The following is a 20,430-nucleotide window of genomic DNA, read 5'->3' as shown; positions in this document are numbered from 1 at the left end:
GTAAGGATTTACTAAACGCAAGAGTAAAACACCAGACCACTGGTCTAACCGTGAACTACCATCGAAAGCAATGGGACACAGCCAATTTCTTGTATGACCACTTAGCACGCAGCAATGGACTTGTCCTGAGTGCCTGCATATCTTGTTCACAGCTAAACACTTGTCACAGTCTACTCTAGTTATCTTGTTTATAATTAGCGGAACACCCAACACGACGACAAAAACATAGTAAGTACTTTATGTTACACCTTTGTTCGCTCTGTGCAAGAACCCATTTATTGTGGAGAATTGTTTACAAAAAGCTGTAAGTATTCTGCTAAAGACTCAGGAAAGTCCAGTACCATGATGAATCACTTAGGAGCGACTAACATTCCTAAAAACCTCCTTCATCTCAACATGGACAACAGAACAGGATCTCCCCAATGACCTTGCAGAATTCATTTAACTACCGAACTCTCCGCCTGAGCAGTGAGAAGTCCAACTAGATTCACTCTCATCTACGCTTCCTACCTTTCCTCTCTTCTCAGTCCTCCTCAGATCCTCAGATAGGTGTCAATTCATTCTGACAAACTTCATAACTCCTAAAACAAAAGTTGGTACATAATAAAAACCTGAATGAGATTTGTTATTGCTGCAGCTAGGAGAGTGGGTAATCCTATATAATAAAAGGTTAATATGCAAATTGACCAAACAGCGGAATGACCAGTCACTATGACACGCACTGACCACCAGGGGGCAGGCACTCAATGCAGGAGCTGCCCCCTAGTGGTCAGTGCGCTCCCACAGGGGAAGCACAGCTCAGCCAGAAGCAGGGCCCTCGGCTGGCAAACGCAGCAGGGGTGGCGGGAGCCTTTCCCACCCCCATGGCAGCACTAAGTACCCCTCGGGGGAGCGGGCCTAAGCCAGCAGTCAGACATCCCCCAAGGGATCCCGGACTGCGATAGGGCACAGGCTTGGCTGAGGGACTCCTCCCCACCCCCAACTGCAAGAATGTTGTGCACCGGGCCTCTAGTAGATAATGAAAATCAACTAAGCATTTTCAGCACCAGAGGGAGAGATCTCAACATCTCTGAGACACTGTCAGCTATAGGAAAGCCAGTAAAACATGCTCTACGTGAGCCAAAAACCACAGCACACACCCCATTATTCATCAGACCCAAATCACCACGCACACACAAACACACCTCTGTAGTGACAAAAACAGTTACTACAAATAGTACCACTGGGGCCGACACTGAAACCAGTTTTAATTTTTGTTTCCATGCACAACTAGGGTTCTATGTGCAATCATTTTCACTGAAGAAAGCTCTTATATGGATATTACCATTGGTTTTTCAATATCTCATTATCCAAGCCCTTTGCTTCTCCTACAAATTTTTAACTTTTTTTGTTTATATTTTTTTATTGCTTTCAGAGAGGAAGGGAGGGGAGAGAGAGAGAAACATCGATGAGAGAGAATCATTGATCGGCTGCCTCCTGCACACCCTGCCCCCACCGGGGATCAAGACCACAACCTGGAGATGTGCCCTTGACCAGAATCGAACCTGAGACCTTTCAGTCCACAGACCGATGCTCCATCCACTGAGCTAGAGCAATCTTTAACTTTTTTATTTATCTCCAACGTGTCTACAAGATTTGAACAAGGGCGTGGAGAGAAGTGAAGGTGAAACTAGACTGTTTCACTCCTTGATTCTCTCAGCAAATGGTTCATGGTTCTGTGAGGAGGAGTGCAGCATCGAATTGGAAACAGCACTAGAGAAGGGAGATATCCTGGTCCCTGGCTTCACCACTGATTAGCTCTGTGACCTTGACAACTCACTTGCTTTGTCTCAGCCTTGGATTTCTCATCTCTGAACTAAGGGATTTCAGTGGTTCTCAACCTTCTGGCCCTTTAAAACAGTTCCTCGTGTTGTGACCCCCCAACCATAAAATTATTTTCGTTGCTACTTCATAACTGTAATGTTGCTACTGTTATGAATCGTAATGTAAATATCTGATATGCAGGATGGTCTTAGGTGACCCCTGTGAAAGGGTCGTTCGACAGCCAAAGGGGTCTCGACCCACAGGTTGAAAACAGCTGGATTAGATCATCTTTAACATCCTTTCCAGTCCTAAAATTCCAGGATTCCATCAGGTTTTAACTGTTGAAGGAAACATAACTGAGGGGATGGGTGGTTGGTCTGGTTGTTTTTACTTTAAGTTATATGTGAATTTAATTATGCACGCTCTCCCTGGGCTACTACTGAAACTGCAGATCAAAAAACATGACTGAACTAGCCAGGGGCTCTGAGGACCTACAGTGCAGTGCTAGCAGTTCGCTAAAGAAGATGAGAAACTGTAGACTGTCAGGAGGAGGAAGGAAGAAAACCTTCTTCAGAGGTGGAGCAGCTGCCCCACTGACAGTTAAAGGACTTCAGAGTTAATCGGGTTTTCTTTGTAATTAATATAACAGCATCTGCATATGGGCTGCCAGAAGGCAACGGTAGGGCTTCCCAGCTGGAGCACATTAACCCTGCCAACTCTGCTGTAGGAAAAGTCAACTCAAATTCAAGTGCAAGCTAAGGCTTATTTTTCTCTCGGTAGTTCCTAAATACAGATTTTCTTGATTGCGATTAGAGCTGGCCCTTGAACAATGTCAACAAAAAAATATAGGGGCTCCAACAACCTGCCAGTTGACCCTTGAATAACGTGGGTTTGAACTGACCCACTCAGTTCGATTGGAAAAAGGCACGTATAAGTGGACCCAAGCAGTTCACACCGACGTTGTTCAAGGGTCACCTGTACTTCTGAACAAAGCTTTCAAACCAGAAGGAGAAGAGCAACTAAAGTAGCAACCCATTTTGTTCATTTGTTTTAGATAATGAAGGGGAGCAAAATATACCACTCCAAAATGCCTCTGGCATGTTGATTGATTTTAAGCTGGTTATTTTTAAGAAACAGCAGACTCGACTCAGGTGAAGCTCTGAAAACTGAGCAGAAGTTACCCTTTCGTAAGAAACATTTATAAGGGAAATCTCCTTCGTAAGGGTATCTTCCTCTCGGTAGCAGAAAAAAGATGACTCTAAATCTCTAGACACTCTTATCAATGAAGAAGGGAAAGCTTAGATCTGCATTAACAACCTTACCCGTGTGTACCATGCTTTTCCTGGTGACCTCCCATAACTCCCCACCCCCAACAACATCTGTCTCTAGCTGATGATATTTAAAGTGGTAACTTGAACCATTTCAGAATTACTCACTTTTCCTGAGCTTCTCCCATGTATACAGGAGGTATGCATATTATCAAATTTCTGTTTGTTTTTCTCCTGTTAATGTCTCTTTATTATGGGGGGGGGGGAGGGGAGAGTCTACACCAAGAACCTAAAAGGGTAGAGGAATTATTTTTCCTCCCATAGTAACATTTACTGTACCCTTTCTAAGTACATAACTTGAATTGCCTCATGTCATTTAATGTTCCTGATTCTACCAGAGAATGAATATTACCCCCATCTATACTAATAAAAGGGTAATATGCTAATTAGACCGGGTCAACCGGCCATCTTCTGGGCATCCAACTTCCTTCCAGACAAAGCCATGGTGGTGGGGGCTGAGGCAGAGGCAGTTAGGGACGATCAGGCCAGCAGGGGAGGGCAGTTGGGGGTGAGATCAGGCTGGCAGGGGAGGGCAGTTAGGGGTGATCAGGCTGGCAGAGGAGAGCAGTTAGGGGCAAGATCAGGCCAGCAGGGGAGGGCAGTTAGGGGCAATCAGGCAGGCAGGCAGGTGAGCGGTTAGGAGCCAGTGGTCCCAGATTTCGAGAGGGATGTCCAACTGCCAGTTTAGGACATCCCCCAAGGGGTCCCTGATTGGAGAGGATGCAGGCTGGGCTGAGGGAATTTTGTGCACCAGGCCACTAGTTTATAGATAATTGTCAACATTTATAGGAAACAGCTTTAAAAAAAGAGCCCAGCCCTAACCGGTTTGGCTCAGTGGATAGAGCGTCAGCCTGTGGACTGAAGGGTCCCCAGGTTCGATTCCGGTCAAGGGCAAGTACCTTGGTTACGGGCACATCCCCAGTAGGGAGTGTGCAGGAGGCAGTTGATCGATGTTTCTCTCTCATCGATGTTTCTAACTCTCTATCCCTCTCCCTTCCTCTCTATAAAAAATCAAAAAAAAAAAATATATACACACACACACACACACTAGAGGCCCGGTGCACAAAAATTTGTGCACTGGCGGGTGGGGGGGTGTCCCTCAGCCCGACCCGTGCCCTCTCACAGTCTGAGACCACTCGGGAGATAACCACCTGCTGGCTTAGGCCCACTCCCCGGGTGGCAGATGGCAGGCCCGATCCCACGGTGTCTGCCCCGCCTCCCCTGGTCGCAGATGGCAGGCCCGGATCCTGGCTGGGTCGCAGACAGCAGGCCCGGATGGTGGCTGGGTGGGCGGCGGATTGTGCTGTTCCGCCCCGCCTGCAGTATGCAAATTTAACGGCCATCTTTGTTGGGTTAATTTGCATACTCTTCTGATTGGCTGATGGGTGTAGCAAAGGTATGGTCAATTAGCATCTTTGTCTTTTATTAGTGTAGATTTAAAAAAGAGCCCATGTTTCTCCATGTATCTAGGCAAATAAAAGGTGGAACACAGGGCAGTACAGGAGCTCTACCTAGGTCTCAGGGGACCAGTGTAGGGGAGGAAAACTTTTCCTTCTATCCTTCTAGATTCTTTGGCTGGTCTAACAATCAAATTAGTGTAAGACACATTAACAGGAGTAATTGCCTATGAGTACAGGACCCCCATAAGAATATGCGACTCACAGGCAGTCAGCAATTGAGATTTATTTGCCTTACTGAGATAAGGTCTGGGACTGCAAAGGTCAGGAAGGCAATTTTTAGGAGGATGGGAAGAGCAAAAATTTGGTAAACAAATGTTTGCCAGGCCATTCAGAGATAATGGAACTGAGAGAGGACTTCAATCTCCAGCCCCTGCCAAGCTTCCCCAGACCACTACACCTACCCATACTCTTTGTGGCTGACAGTGTGATAGCTCTCTTCATAGACCAGGCCCTCTATTTAAATTCTTCTAGACAGTTAAGGGTTAGGTTAAAAAAAAGCTCTATGTCATTGGACCTTCATTGTCTTCAGCTCAAAATAGTTCACTTGCCAAAGTGCCACATTCTGGGAGACTGGTTCTGAACCACTTTACCAGGTTATTACTTAGTAGTAGACAATACCCCTGAAGGGTGGCAGAATATGCCATCCCAAAATATGCCACTTTGGCATAAGGATTATTTTGAACTGAAGGTACTTGGCACACAGCAGGTTTAAGAAGAGCGCTCTGACCTCCCTTTTTCTTCCTGAAAGCAGGAGATAAAAACCCCATCTGGCAGATGTCCTTATACCAGAAGGAAAGCAACATCCTTATCACCAGGGACCAGGAGTCAAGGCCATGAAAAATCTGTACAAATAAGCCTTGTTAAACCACCCTTTGTCTTCCTACTTTTCCACCATTAACTGCCCTAGCTCAAGCCCCTGTGTCTTGTCATGTTTTCAAATTTACTTCTGTTTATCCAATTCAGTAAATGTTCAACTCCGTTTCTTTGGGTCTTCATTCTCTTGTGAGGACTCCCAAATACAATGAAAATTTAATAAGATGCATATGCTTTTCTCCTGTTAATCTGTCCTACATCAATTTAGGTCTTAGGCCCAGCTTCGAGACCCTAACAGAATAGATATTTCCTCCCCTACACCCTCTACCACGTTTTCCCAATCTGCATAAAACACAACTTAGTAACTGTAGAACCCCAATGTAAGCAGACTGACAGAGCCACCATGAAAACTGCCCCGAACCCAATTTAAAGCAGATGGACACTCACTACGAAAATTGCCCAAAACCAGAAATAAAGCTTGGGGGGAAAACACAGTATTACTATTAGCTGGTGTACATTTTTTTTAAATTATTGTTATCCTAAGGTCACTAGAGTCTTTTTCCTATAAGAGTAGGTGCTTTTCAGAAAAATTGTAATGCTCCTTTTACCAGTTGGTGTGTATTATCCTTTGGGTTTGAGGTTAAGACTATTCCAAAAAGAAAGAACTGGAGAGAAGGAATACTAATGGCCTTTTATGTCTCTACTGCCCATTAGAATAGGTACTTTAAACTATTTTGGAGTAAGGGCAATGGAGTTTACCACTCTCCTTGCCAGTTTTCCATCCTAATCAGTATTACATTCAAGAGGTGAGTGAAGGCCAGGGTAAGTTGTAGTCTATGGCCAAGCTAGGAAGGCAATCAATGAAGTGAATGAAATGGGACTCTGCCTTTGCCTCATACTATTGAACTCATGGGCCTTCAGAGTTCATTCAGATCTCAACAGTTCCTACTGCGATCTTTGTTCCTGGTCCGCAAGGATTTCCTCCTTCAGTCAAGTTTTTTTTTTACCTCACTTTTAACATTAAACGTACAGTCCTCTCTGAAAGTGAATGAAAATATAAAGCATTTTATAATTCACTGAAGTAATCAGTAACACAAATATACATTTCCACAAATAATTAGTGATGTTTTATTTCTTAATTACATGTGCCAAGAGTAAAGGATAAATCCTAAGTTGAGAAATGAAGCTTATAGTCTTTCTACTACAACCAATTCTCCTACAAGTTTCAAAGTATTGAGCTACAAAAATCCCAGGAGCTGAGAGAAAAATAATTCTGCTAAGAAACATTTATCATTCCCAAACAAGCTCTCTGACCTTCAGCTAAATTTAAAGGATTCTGAATAAGAGTAAGCACCCCCTTTAAGGAAAACACATGCGTAGGTAGTCTGGGTTTCAGAAACTTCAGGACCAAGCAGTACAAGATATTTTGGTTGAAAGGGATGGTTTTTAGAGATTAGAGATTGAAATGTACTCAAGAATTCAAGCTTGTATTGAAAGCTGAAAAGTCAAGCTGGTAGAAATGTCACTGAAGTCCTCCTACCTGATGGGCATCTCTGATAGTTTTAAAGAAACAGGCTGTCCTGGCACCAGGGAGGAGAACGCGCCTCTGCCCCCAGCTCGATAGCTTCTGGAAGCCATGAGAAATGAAGAGACGCACTCAGCAGCCTGCTGACAAGCTCCTTTCTGGGTGAAACTGCTCCTGAGGCTGGGCATGCTGCAGAGGGAGCACAAAGGCAGCTGGCAGCTGAGGCTGGATTTACAAGATGCAGAGATGGAAGGGCTCCTCGAAGAAGGACCCCATGCTTCACCAAGGGCTTAGTTTCTGTCATTTGGAAGGCAGCATCTTATAACTAGTAACCAGTAAGAATGATCGCAGGAGCCAGCTCAAACGGGGCTCACAGAGAACAATGTAAGCTTAAAAAAATTTTTAATGATAACAGATTAAAATCCATTGAAAAAACTCTCAAGTGCAGACTGATATAAATAGATAAACAAAGGAAAAAGAGAGCTCTTCCTTAACACTCAATACCTACTAAGAGATACAGAAGGAATAATAACTAAGAGATACAGAAGGCATGATAACTAAGAGATACAGAAGGAATAATAACTAAGAGATACAGAAGGCATGATAACTAAGAGATACAGAAGGCATGATAACTATAATAACCACCACTGAGGCAGATGGCAGTTGTCAAGTAGACCAAGTAGATGCTACATCTGGTGATATAACAGGAACAGGATTATCAGTGAAATCTTAGAACACCTCCCCACAAAAAATTAATCGACTGGATGGAAATTTTCATTTGGAGTGTGGGGTGGGGACAGATATTGGGAAGTGTCAAGAATGGAGAAGAATTAGGCTAATTTGGGTAAATTCGAAGGGAAGGTACAGATTTACTAGTAACAAACTTCATACTTTAAATATGGTTTCTGAATCCAAAACAATGTATCCAGCTCCCCTTTTTATTATTTAAATCTTTTCTTCAAGAAACCAAAAACCAAATTAGAGCTTTAATACTGTGGTAGAAGAACTGGAGTTTTAGATGAGTCGCTGGCATTGGGAGATTCAGTGCCATCTATCTATCTATCTATCTATCTATCTATCTATCTATCTATAATCCTATCTAATAAAAGACAAAAAGGGTAATTGACCGTACCTTCACTACGCTTCCCATTGGCTAATCAGGGCGATATGCAAATTAACTGCCAAGAAAGATGGCGGTTAATTTGCATATGTAGGCGCCAAGCAACGAAGCAAAGCCGGCTGGGCCCGGGCAGGAGCAGTGAGCGAAGGCCGGCGTGGCGAGCGAAGAGCAAAGAGGGAAGCCCACCGTGCCGGCCTCCGCCATGCCCCCGGGGGCCCGCGGAGAGTCCACGGAGAGGACCGGGCCTCCCAAGCGGAGAGTCTCCGTAGTCAGATGGCGCAGTGTTGGGATGGGAATAAAGGGAGGAAAACTGGTGCCAGCAGCCAGGGGAAGGGGCCCCCGAGGGGCCCCAGACTGCAAGAGGGCAAAGGCCGGGCTGAGGGACCCACCCGAGTGCACAAATTTTTGTGCACCGGGCCTCTAGTCTATATATATAAAGAGCCAGGGGCCGTCACATCCGAAACAACCAAACAGACGACCGAACAGGCTGAGTGGGGCGACAAGGCCAGCAGGGGGGTTAGTGAGGGACGACCAAACAACTGAGCAGCAGGCTGCGTGGGACAACCAGGACGGCAGGGGAGGCAGTGAGGGACGACCAAATGACTGAGCAGCAGGCTGCATAGGGCGACCAGGCTGGCAGGGGGGGCAGTGAGGGGCAACCAGGCCAGCAGAGGGGGGCAGTGAGGGGCGACCAGGCCGGCAGGGGGGACAGTTGGGGCAACCAGGCTGGCAGGGAGGGCAGTTAGGGGCAACCAGGCTGGTGGAGTGGAGGCAGTTTGGGGCAACCAGGTTGGCAGGGGGGCCAGTTAGGGGCGATCAGGCAGGCAGGCAGGTGAGCAGTTAGGAGCCAGTGGTCCTGGACTGTGAGAGGATGTCTGGTTGCCAGGATCGGGCCTAAACCAGCATCCGGACATCCCCTACGGGGTCCTGGCTTGGAGGGTGCAGGCTGGGCTGAGGTGACCCCCCCCCCCGGCACAAATTTCATGCACCGGGCCTCTAGTTTATAAAATAATAGGGTGGGTAAGATATCAGGCCCTAAAGTAATTCATTAATTTAATCAATACTTATCCCATTCTGTGTGTCTGTCTGTCCTCTCTAATCTTGGCACCATCACTGGCAGTTGTGAAATGTACCCAGGATTTGTTGTAATCAGGTATAGTAAGACATGCAGACAGGGGAATGACTGTTGTGAAGGAAGAAGTTCTTACAGATCCCAAGAGACAGGCGCACAGGATATCATGCAGGGCCACACGAGAGGCACCAGGGTCTGCTTGGGGTGGGTTGGGAGGCAGAAAGAGGGGAGGAAAGCTTGGGCAAAATCCTTTGTTGTAGTTTTTATGGGACAGAATACATGAGGCAAGGTGTGAAAGCTGAGCAGGTTTAGGATTGGATAGTTTCAATAAATTCAGCAAGGTGTGGTCTCGGGGATGGTTCCTAGTTGTCCAGAGCCTGGGTGATTAGGGCAAAGAAATTTTAAAAAAAAATTGAATTGACTGCAAAGAGGAAAATGGTGACTTTAAGGTGAAAACCTAGAGGACAGTAACATGACCAATGATCAAGCTTAATGTCTCCAGGAGTCAGGTGGGCTGACACCATGCACACCACATCATTTCTGTGCCTAATCCTCCTAAGAGCTCATGACCCAAGTCTGGTCATGAGGAAACAACAGATAGATCCATGCGGAGGGTCATCCTACACAAAGTAAAACCAACTCTTTAAACCTATCAAAGATATAATAAAGGCCCGGGGAAGGAGGAGGAGAGACAAGACAACTAATGCAACATATACTCCTAGACAGGACCCTGGATCAAAAAGAAAAACAGACATCATTGGAACAGTGGGCAATTTCTGAATGGGATCTCTGGACTGGATGGTAGCAGTGAGTCAATATTAACCTGGACTGGGAGAGTTAATGGCGGTTAATTTGCATATGTAGGCGCCAAGCAACGAACTGGACTGGATGGTAGTAGTGAGTCAATATTAACACCCTAATTTGTGGGGTTGTATGCTGGTATGTACACTGGAGTATTTACAGGAGATAAGACAACTTACTTAGAGCTTGCTTTCAAACTGCCCAGAAAATGAGTAGACACCATTGGGTGATAGAGCCAATGCAATAAAATGTTAACAACTGGGGAATTTGCATGAAGTAGTATGAGAGCTCTTTGTATTGATCTGGCAAGATTTATGTTAGTTTGAAATTGTTTCAAAATAATTTTTTAAAAATGAGCCAAAAGGATGCCTAGCAAAGTGACCCAGTTCTGGATCTCAGAGGAGAAAGACATCAAGAGATAGAATTTTACTTGACAAAACAAACCAAACCCAGCAGGTTAAAAAAAAAAAATGCATTAAATACGGCAATAACAGAATTTAAACAATAAGTTTCTTTGTTGTCTGCACTTTTGCCCTTCACGTTACTTTCTGCCTCCTCAATCTTCCTGTGAAGGTTTGCTGCTGCCAGATCAGAGTCAGGGGAGTTCAAGGCACTAATCTAAGTAGTTCAGGATCACATTTAGAATCCAAATCCTCAAGGCAAGGCAGTAGAGACAAACATCATGCTCCAGGTCAGGACACTTTGATAAAAGTTCCTACAACTATCCAGTTCACAGAACAAGAACCCACCAGAAGAAGCTGGACCTTGGACTGCCTACAGTGGTGCCTCTGATTACTCAGAGGTGGGGAACACACCTCCACCTCTTCTGGTCTCAGACCTCCTTCTTACCAGATACTAGCAAATCACTTCTATACCAACAAACCACTTTCCCAAGGAGGAGCAGTGGAACACCTCCATTTACCACCTGGAATGAGAGCCAGCAGAGCAGGAAATGGTTCAATCCGGAGAAACTGAAATGGGTTTCGACAGTGGGGCACTTGTATGCCGGAAGAATACTGTTTCCCCTACATTCTTTCCTTGCACCTAGATATCTCCATAATGTTAAAAGTTAAGGCTAGAGTATGTTGTGCAGCATATTACTAAAAAGTAAACTCCATTTGGTTCAGTCACTGTCTCTCTAATTTAAATAAAGTTTTTATTCAAATAAATCTTATAATCTAGCTATATCTATGACAGGGCCTTAGTCTGCTCTGAAAAGTTTGTCTTGATTAAAAAAAAAAAAAAAAATCCTGGGAGCCCTGGCTGGTGTGGCTCAGTTAATTGGAGTGTTGTCCTCTACACCAAAAGGTGGCAGGTTCTAATTCGGTGGTTCTCAACCTTCTGGCCCTTTAAATACAGTTCCTCATGTTGTGACCCAACCATAAAATTATTTTCGTTGCTACTTCATAACTGTAATGCTGCTACTGTTATGAATCGTAATGTAAATATCTGATATGCAGGATGGTCTTAGGCGACCCCTGTGAAAGGGTCGTTTGACCGCCAAAGGGGTCGCGACCACAGGTTGAGAACCGCTGTTCTAATTGGTCTGAGCACATACCTAGGTTGTGGGTTCGATCCTCAGTCTAGGCACACAAACAGAAGGCAGCAGATCGATGTTTCTCACATCGAAGATTCTCTCTCTTCCTCTCCTCCTCCTTCTCCACCTCCTCCCTCCCTCTTTTCCTCTCTTTAAAAAAAAAAAAAATCAATTAAAAAGAATTCTCTCCCCATTATATAGACTGAAAAAGTTAAATACGCTAAGATAAAATCTTGTCCAGCATAAATAAGGCATTAAAACGCTTAATCTGGCCCTAACCAGTTTGGCTCAGTGGGTAGAGCGTCAGCCTGCGGACTGAAAGGTCCCAGGTTCGATTCCGGTCAGGGGCATGTGCCTTGGTTGCGGGCACATCCCCAGTGGGAGGTGTGCAGGAGGCAGCTGATCGATGTTTCTCTCTCATTGATGTTTCTAACTCTCTACCCCTCTCCCTTCCTCTCTCTAAAAAATCAATAAAAATATATTTTTAAAAAACAAACTCTTAATCTGATGAAGCTACAGTTAGACCTACTTTACATCTGAGTTAAAGAAAAGGAATAAAGTATTTTTTAAAAGAAATGTGAGGTTTTCATTTTAAAATCAAAGGCTTTTATGACTACATGACCTATCATAATTCTTTGGGATAGTTTTTGATGCATTATTAGTTAAACAAATGAAAAGAAAAACAACCTTCAAGTCCTACTTCCCATGTTCCTGCCCAGAAACCACCCCCGCAAGGAACGGAAACACATTATAGAGGCCCAACTCCAAAGAGAATTGCAGTCAAAGGTTCCCACAGCCACAGGGCACCAGGCTGGGCATGCGTCCAACCACCACACTGCCCGCTAAAGGGACAGAAACAGGCACCACTGCGCCCCATGCGACAGGCACTGCAGCTGTGGGCCATCGGGGACACAAGTGGGTCCCCCCCACACCCCACACCACGCACTGGCAAACTTTTCTTCGGTTTGGTTTGGACTTTGGAGGAATATTATATATGGCTGGTTTATAGCTCTAAGCAAGGGGGCACATATCTCAGCCACTGCTACACCTGGTTCTCTCTGTTAAGGTGGCAAGTTCCAGGATACCCAAGATTACCAGACTCCCCATTTGGCAAAGAATAAATTTTCAAACATGTGGTGGACTAAACTTAAGACTGGAAATCCCACAGGGAAGGTCAAAAACGAAAAATTGGCCCAGCCAGAGTGGCTCAGTGGTTGAGCATCGACCTTTGAACCAGGAGGTCAGGGTTCAATTCTTGGTTGGGCCATATGTCCAGGTTGCGGGCTCGATCCCCAGTGTGGGGCGTGCAGGAGGCAGCCAATTGATGATTCTCTCTCATCATTGGTGTTTCTATCTCTCTCTCCCTCTCTGAAATCAATTTTTAAAAATATTTTTAAAAAAGGAACGAAAAACTACATCTTCCACATGGATTCACCCCCTGTGCTCTTGTTATGAATGACAGCATTCAGATTCCCATATAGGAAGCAAAACCTATCATTCCTAGAGGTGAACTATTTTCCTACAAGAAGTAAGGAACAAATTTTACCTTAGGTCTTAAGACTGTTAGGAAAGTCCTGGCTGGGTAGCTCAGTTAGTTAGAGTGTCATCCCAATATGCAAAAATCCATGCTTTCTTTAAAACTACATATGTGCGTTCAATCCCAGTCATGACACATATAAGAGTCAACCAATGAATGCATAAATAAGTGGAACAACAAATCGATGTTTCTCTCTCTCCTCTCAAATCAACTTTTTTTAATTTTAATAAAAAATAAATAAACTGTTAAGAAAAAAATACATGCACCCACACACCTCATACTCTTCATACTGGCTTCCTTGTGAGTAACCTCTGAGAAAGATATGAAGATGACAAACACTCTAACAATAACATCACAAGCCCTGGCCAGTGTGGCCCGGTTGGTTGAAGCATGTCCCGTACACTGAAAGGTCATGGGTTTGATTCCGGTCAACATGCCTAGGTTGCAGGTGCAGTCCCAGGGTGAGACTGCTTTTAAATCATACAAACAAGATAATTATAATTACTCCATAAAAGAGTTTGGGTCCTGGCCAGTTTGGCTCAGTGGCTGGAGCAACGGCCTGCGGGCTGAAGGGTTCCAGGTTCAATTCCAGTCAAGAGCATGTACCTCGGTTGCAGGCTCTTCCCCAGCCTAAGACCTGGTCAGGGCACGTGCAGGAGGCAACCAGTCAATGTGTCTCTCTCACATCGGTGTTTCTCTCTGTGTGTCTCTCCCCCTCCCACTCTCTCTAAATATCAGTAGAAAAATATCCCCGGGTAAGGATTAAAAAAAAAAAGACAGTTTGGGCTAATTTTCCTGTATTCTTTCAGAAAGTTAATAAAGCATGTCAACTCCTGTTTTATCAATGTCATTTAATCTTACAACTTCCCATATGCCTTATCCTTACTCCCTCTAAGGCAGCTAATGGTTAATTAAGTAGGTAACCAATTTGTAGAAAACCAGTAGAAGGAACATGATGAAACACTAATTCTTCTTTCATAACATCAACTTGGAATGAATAATATAATTACTTGGACAGTGGTTCACCATTCATTATGTGTCCTGCGCCCAGTACAATGAGGCATTAATAAAGATTTGTTGAGTGAATGAGTATTAGGAATTTACTTCCTATATCATGGCGAAGCTCTGATACTGGATATCTGCATGCAACTCATTCTGTGGGACATGAAAATCGTTCTCTGGGATACTAGCAAAGAATGCCATCCAGCCTAGTCAATCATCTATCAAATGCACATCATTATTTTTTTAGGGGCCCAAAGAGCAAAATGGGCAAATCTATAAAAAGTATTTTCTTTTAGGGGGAAAAACCTTTCTGAAGTAGAAACAACATCATTCCAAAGTCTACTAGCCATGGAAATAATTGAAAAGATATGTCTGTTATGCACAAAGCACTATGGTAGAAATTGTAGGATACAAAGATGAGCAAAAATAATCTTTACCCTGAGGGGTTCACAATCTAGTCAGAAGGATAAGATAAATACATCCATAGCTATCATGCAAAGAAGTAAATAATTAAAAGCATAATCGGTATGTGCTGAGCCTATAGGAATTGAGCAGCAGATATAAGGGGAAATTCATATTTGCCTTTACTTCAATAACATGTTTTTAAGGTTTTATTTTAAAAAGACTGTTTTTGAGAAGTACATTTACTGCAGGAAGATTGTTTTTTCCCTTAACCTAGTGAGTCAGATAACAGAAGTATGAAGAAATAAAGAGCATGCTGGCAAAGTGGACAAAGCAGAACAAAATGTAAAGACCAGAATGAATTTTTATTTAAATCTATGCTTTCTTTGAAACTACTTGCAAGGCTGAAGAATTAATCATATTGAAATCAGTAAACATTGAAAATGATAATAATCTTAAGGTAATAATGTCTTTTAGGAGCAAGCAGAACTATCCCAACCTTTTTAGTTGTGGGCTTCCCTGTGCCATGGGAAACAGATAATCCTAGGAAAGGCAGATTAGAAAGGGGAAAGGTGGCAAAGAGAAAGGGTGCAAAAAGCCATTGTGTTTGGGGAGGCCATATCCTCCCAGAGGCAAGGAGGTAGCAAGATCAGCAAAGAGGGGCCTGACACCCTAAATGTTAGGAACTGGACATGGGACTAAGGGGCTTGGATATGTAGTGTCACATTATACTCACTCAATCAGATAATAATGTCTCAACTGAATTAAATTATGGTTCCATGACAAGCTATGGAGCCTGGGTTATGACTCATTTGCAATAAGATCTCTCCCCTGCCAGGGTGCATTTTATATATGGCCAGGTCAGAAAGAACAAGGGAGGAGTCACAGAAACAAAACTGGAGCTTAGAGACCTGCGCCTAAATCTGATTCTGGTTCAAAATTGCTCTGTCCCACATTCTACTAGTATCTTTCTGCTTCTCTTATTCTTCCCCTGACCCATCATATTCCAACTTCCTAAGCTACTGTTCACCAACTACACACACACACACACACACACACAAATGCACACGCAGACACACACACACACTAATATACTTAGCACTAATTATATGCCTGTACTGAGTGCTTTGATGTATAGTATCTTTAAAGGTCATAATGACTTTGTGAGGCAGACATTATCACTCCCATTTATTTATTTAGATAATTCACATATCACTGAATTGTGCAACCAACACTACTATCTAATTCCAGAACATTTTCATTCCCCCCAAAGAAATCCATATTCATTAGCAGTCACTTCTCATTTTTCTCTCCCCATCCCCTGGCAATCACTGGTCTACTCTCTCTCTTTATGAACTGGCCTATTCTGGGCATTTCATATAGATGGAATAATAAAATAAGTGGCATTCTGTACCACTCCCATTTTACATATGAAGAAACCAAGACTCAAATAGGTTAAGTAACTTGCCCCAGGCCACACAGTTAATAAGAGGCTGAACTAGAACAGGAACCCAAGTCTGATGCAAATGCTTGGGCTTGCTTCTGACCACTACATGCTGCTTCCATCCAGGAAGAAAACTGAAAGAGAAAATACAAGTTTTAGATGTACTTGGAGAAAGAGGGTTTTTTCACCTAAGGTAATATAAGTAGTGAGAACCACAATTACACCATCTCTGCTTATATTGAAATGCTGAGGCAGCTCCTCTACACAGACCATGGCAAACTACTAGAAATCACACCAACCCACCTCTTTCTGTTCCATCCCACAACCCCAACTTCTCCCCACCCCCAACCCCATGCAGATGGCAGTTCTATAAATCCAGGCTGGAAAGAATCTCCTCTCTCCTGACCTTCTGTCCCTTTCCCAGATGTCACTCTGCCACTTAAACTTCATTATCCACACCAATTTCTGTCTAAGGAGTTCAAGAAAAATGTCTTCTTAAATACGTGCACTAGTGTTTTTCCTCTTCTTTTTAATTCTGGCAACCAGTTTATACTAGTTGTGACAACAAGAGGGTGAAGAATGTAGGAGAAGTCAAGCTGTTGGCTAACCAAAGGCAAAGAGCTCTAGAAAGAATCATAACTCACATAAAACGCCTACAATGCCTCCGCTTTCTGCCATTTTTCTGCTTTACGCATTACGTGTGCATATGGTTGAGATCAGATTATACTTTTCTAGAGGACCAAGTTCAGGTCTTCCTTTTCATCTCTCATCCAACGTACACAAATAGGTACACGATAACATTGATTATTATATATATGTATTTTTTTTCTTTCTTAGGAGAAAAGTATAAAAGGGAAAATGATTTCCACTAATCCAAGGCCAATGTCTTTGACTCTTTATCTTTATCCCCTAAACCAGGCACTCAAAAGTTTATTGAATAATAGCAAGTACTTAGCAGTACCAGACACTGCTCTAAATACATATAACTCCCCACAACCCTGAGCGCTATTACCATAATAATCCCCATTTCCTGAGGAGGAAACTGGCCCAGCAGAGCTGTGATCTGCCCAAGATCATTCAGTCAATAGGAGTGGGAGTCAGGATTGAGGGAATGCAGGACACTGGAGCATTCCAATTAGACACGTTTGAGTCATCCTGGTTTCTAAAAACTGAGAGACTTATGATCCATTGCAATAGCTAGGAACTCCACCAGATCTAAAAACAAGAAAAGCAGTTTTCCCTGTGCTACTTTGTAATAGTCCATCTGCCTTTTTCAGAAGTGCTCAAAGCCTTTCTCTCATTACTTCTGAACCTTCTGACAGGAAAATTGACGGATAGGGGAGCTCTCCGTGTGGGTTAGCCTGGAGAACACACTCGTAAAGGCAGAGCTGCTGCCTCACGTGGGCCTTGGCCTGCTGATACGTGCTTTCTGGGTTCACTCCATCTTGAAGCCCTCCAGCAGACAGATCACAATGAGGGCGTGTCCCGTATTTATTTCTTCTACCCTCACCCCACCCACCCACCATCCCTCCACTCCCCCCACTTAGCACACATTTATACACCCAGATGTCCGACTTCTCCATCCATCATTGATCCAGCTACATGCCTGTCCATCCACCCACCCGTGCACACATCTTTGTGCCCACTTGCCCATCCATGGCTGCTTCCAACTCTCCCAGCAAGTGCTCTCCCGCACCAGTCCTGTGCCGGTCCTGTGCTAGGGTCACGGGGCATGCAGAGATTAAAATGAATTAAGTTTACAATGTTCAAGAAAATCTTGGTCTAAGTCTGTATTCACTCCAGGTCACCTTCCAGGTGACTATTTGTTGAGCTCCTCCTATCAGTCAGGTGTTTCAGGCACTGGGCACAGATAGACACTGTTACTCTACCCCCTCCCACTTTACAGACGAAGAAACTGAGGCTCAGAGGTTATAGTGCAGTGGTTCTCAACCTTCTTAATGCTGCGACCCTTTAATACAGTTCCTCATGTTGTGGTGACCCCCAACCATAAAATTATTTTTGTTGCTACTTCATAACTGTAATTTTGCTACTGTTATGAATCGTAATGTAAATATCTGATATGCAGGATGTATTTTCATTGTTACAAATTGAACATAATTAAAGCATAGTGATTAATCACAAAAACAATATGTAATTATAGATGTGTTTTCCGATGGTCTTAGGCGACCCCTGTGAAAGGGTCGTTCGACTCCCAAAGGGGTCGCGACCCACAGGTTGAGAACCGCTGTTCTAGAGATTCACAGGATGAAAAACTGAGTGTCCCGCCCTGACCAGTGTGGCTCAGTTGGTTGAGTGTCATCCGTGCACTGAAAAGTCGCTGGTTGGATTCCTGGTCAGGGCACATGCCCAAGTTGCGGGCTCAATCCTGGTCAGGGTGAGTGCTGGAGGCAGCCAATCGATGTTTCTCTTTCACATCAATGCCTGCCCCCCGCCTTTCTCTTTTTCTAGAAAAACTTTTTTTTTAATCAAGTGTCCCTTCTCTTAACATTCCAAGTCCCTACTAATTAGAAACCCACATTCACAAAAGAAAGTTGAGATGGTCTCTGAATGAACATGACCCTGCAAAGATAGCCTGTAGAAAGGAGAGAACAAGAGCTACTTGTCTCTTAAGGAGCGGTTCCTCCTTCCTAACACAATTACCTACACAGCTGGGGAAATGGCATCCCCAAAATATACATAGAAGGGCTACCTCACTAATTTCCCCTCCAAAGATAAAACTCCTCACGCTGACAGGAACCGAAGCATTTTATGGAACAAAATCAAATTGCTCCCAGTGCTGTCATCTGTACCCTCTCTTCGCTTTCATTTCGGGTGGACAGAGGGTGAAGAGAGTTAAAAAACGCTGAGATTGGTTCACCATGCAGTCACCTAGAAAAGCCAATGAGGCAACATGCAAAAGGTGCCTTTGTATTCATAAGTTGACTTTTCAAGGATAAAAACTAGAGCCAACCTAGGTACCTTGAAAACCTCCATCCCTCCGAGGTGTATCTACTCTCGTGGGGGTTTTTTTCAATAGTAATTCAAGAATAAATAGTTGTTATAAAACAGCAGCAATAGAGGGTCTTTTGTTTTGCGCTGTTTTACTAGATAAGCTCTAAGAAAACCCCCTGAGCAGGGAAAGCCACGGGAAAGCACTGCTAAGGGAGAGGGTCAAAGTACACACTCCAGGGATCATCGCTAAAATCATTAGCCCTCCCCACCAGTTGTTTTCTGATGGCCTCACAGAAGTCAGTCCCCTCTATCGCTCCATTTTCAGAACATCTCTGGGCATAAGATGTCAACACCACAATTTCAGCATAGCTAGTGTCAGGGCCCTGGGCAGGCCAATCCAAGATAGCCCACGATGGCAGATTAAGTATTTTGAATCAAAGTTACTTAAGGAACCGCCTGTATAAGAAGAAAACCCTAACCTCTTTGTCCCCGTGTGATAGGCACCCTCCTAGCTCCACAGGGCTGAGACAATCTATCACAAGAGTTTAAAAAATTCAGTCAAGATCTAACCGGTTTGGCTCAGTGGATAGAGCATCGGCCTGCAGACTCAGGGTCCCGGGGTTCGATTCCAGTCAAGGGCATGTGCCTTGGTTGCAGGCACATCCCCATTACGGAGTGTGCAGGAGGCAGCTGATCGATGTTTCTCTCTCATTGATGTTTCTAACTCTCTATCCCTCTCCCTTCCTCTCTGTAAAAAGTCAATAAAATATATTTAGAAAAAAAAAATCCAGTCAAAAGCTTGTATTAACAGGCCTTGTATTGCCTTCACTAACTTACTACTCAATTCCAAACTTTGCTTAGATTCCTTTCTAATAAGCACTAACTTGCTTTGTTCTGTCAATTTGTCACATTTGTTTCTTTGGCTACAAGGTATAAAAAGGTGCCTGGTTGGTCCTGGCTGGGTGGCTCAGTTGGAAAAGGTTTCGGGTTCGATTCCCGGTCAGGGTACATACCTAGGTTTCGGGTTCAATCTCCAATCGGAGCATATGGGAGGCAACCGATTCATGTTTCGCTCTCTAAAAATCAATAAAACACATTCTCTGGTGAGAATTTTTTTTTAAAGGTGCCCGATTGGATAACTTCGAGCCTCATTTTATGATCTGATCATATTGTTATTCTCCTATGTGTACCTATTAAATTGTTTTTTTTCTCCTGTTAATTTAGTCTTGTGTCAATTTTATTATTTTATTATGAGTCCAGCCCTGGAACTAAAGAAGGGGGGCGGCGGGCTCCTCCCCCTCCCTGACACAAGTCATACTCCTCCCATTTATCCCAGGAAGTAAAATAAAAACCTTTTTATTTACATCTAGGCTAATTAAATGTAATAGTATAGTATCATTAGGGGCCTTATCACAATCTTACTATCTTATTTTTATTACCGTTTCTGGAGTCTCAGACAAATTTAGGATACTAAACATGCAACTTCAGAAATATAGGGCCCAATGCACAAACCCTGATGAGTTTAACAATTCGTTCCATTCTGAGCCTCATGTTCAAATCTGCTATCAGCCTCTAATTTGTGTTTTCTTAAAGTGTATTTGCAGACACTTGTATCAGATCCCCAGAGATGTTTT

The 20,430-nt window shown here is 43.7% G+C and overlaps 1 protein-coding gene across 1 annotated transcript in view; it reads right to left on the bottom strand.

The window, feature by feature from the left end:
• The window catches only part of DSTYK (dual serine/threonine and tyrosine protein kinase), a 49,924-nt gene extending 31,086 nt beyond the window's left edge, over window positions 1-18,838 (bottom strand). The window contains exons 1-2 of the mRNA XM_014532503.1: window positions 18,824-18,838; window positions 18,388-18,460 (exon numbers count right to left, since the gene is read on the bottom strand). Coding sequence (XP_014387989.1) covers window positions 18,388-18,460; window positions 18,824-18,838 — 88 coding nt within the window. The remainder of the gene's footprint in view (window positions 1-18,387; window positions 18,461-18,823) is intronic.
• Between the last annotated feature and the right edge of the window lie 1,592 nt (window positions 18,839-20,430).

The sequence above is a fragment of the Myotis brandtii genome, unplaced genomic scaffold (assembly GCF_000412655.1).
Source record: "Myotis brandtii unplaced genomic scaffold, ASM41265v1 scaffold898, whole genome shotgun sequence".
NCBI classification, from domain to species: Eukaryota; Metazoa; Chordata; class Mammalia; order Chiroptera; family Vespertilionidae; genus Myotis; species Myotis brandtii.
The sequence above is the reverse complement of the archived record's forward strand: the minus strand, read 5'-3'. Positions and strand labels throughout refer to the sequence as shown.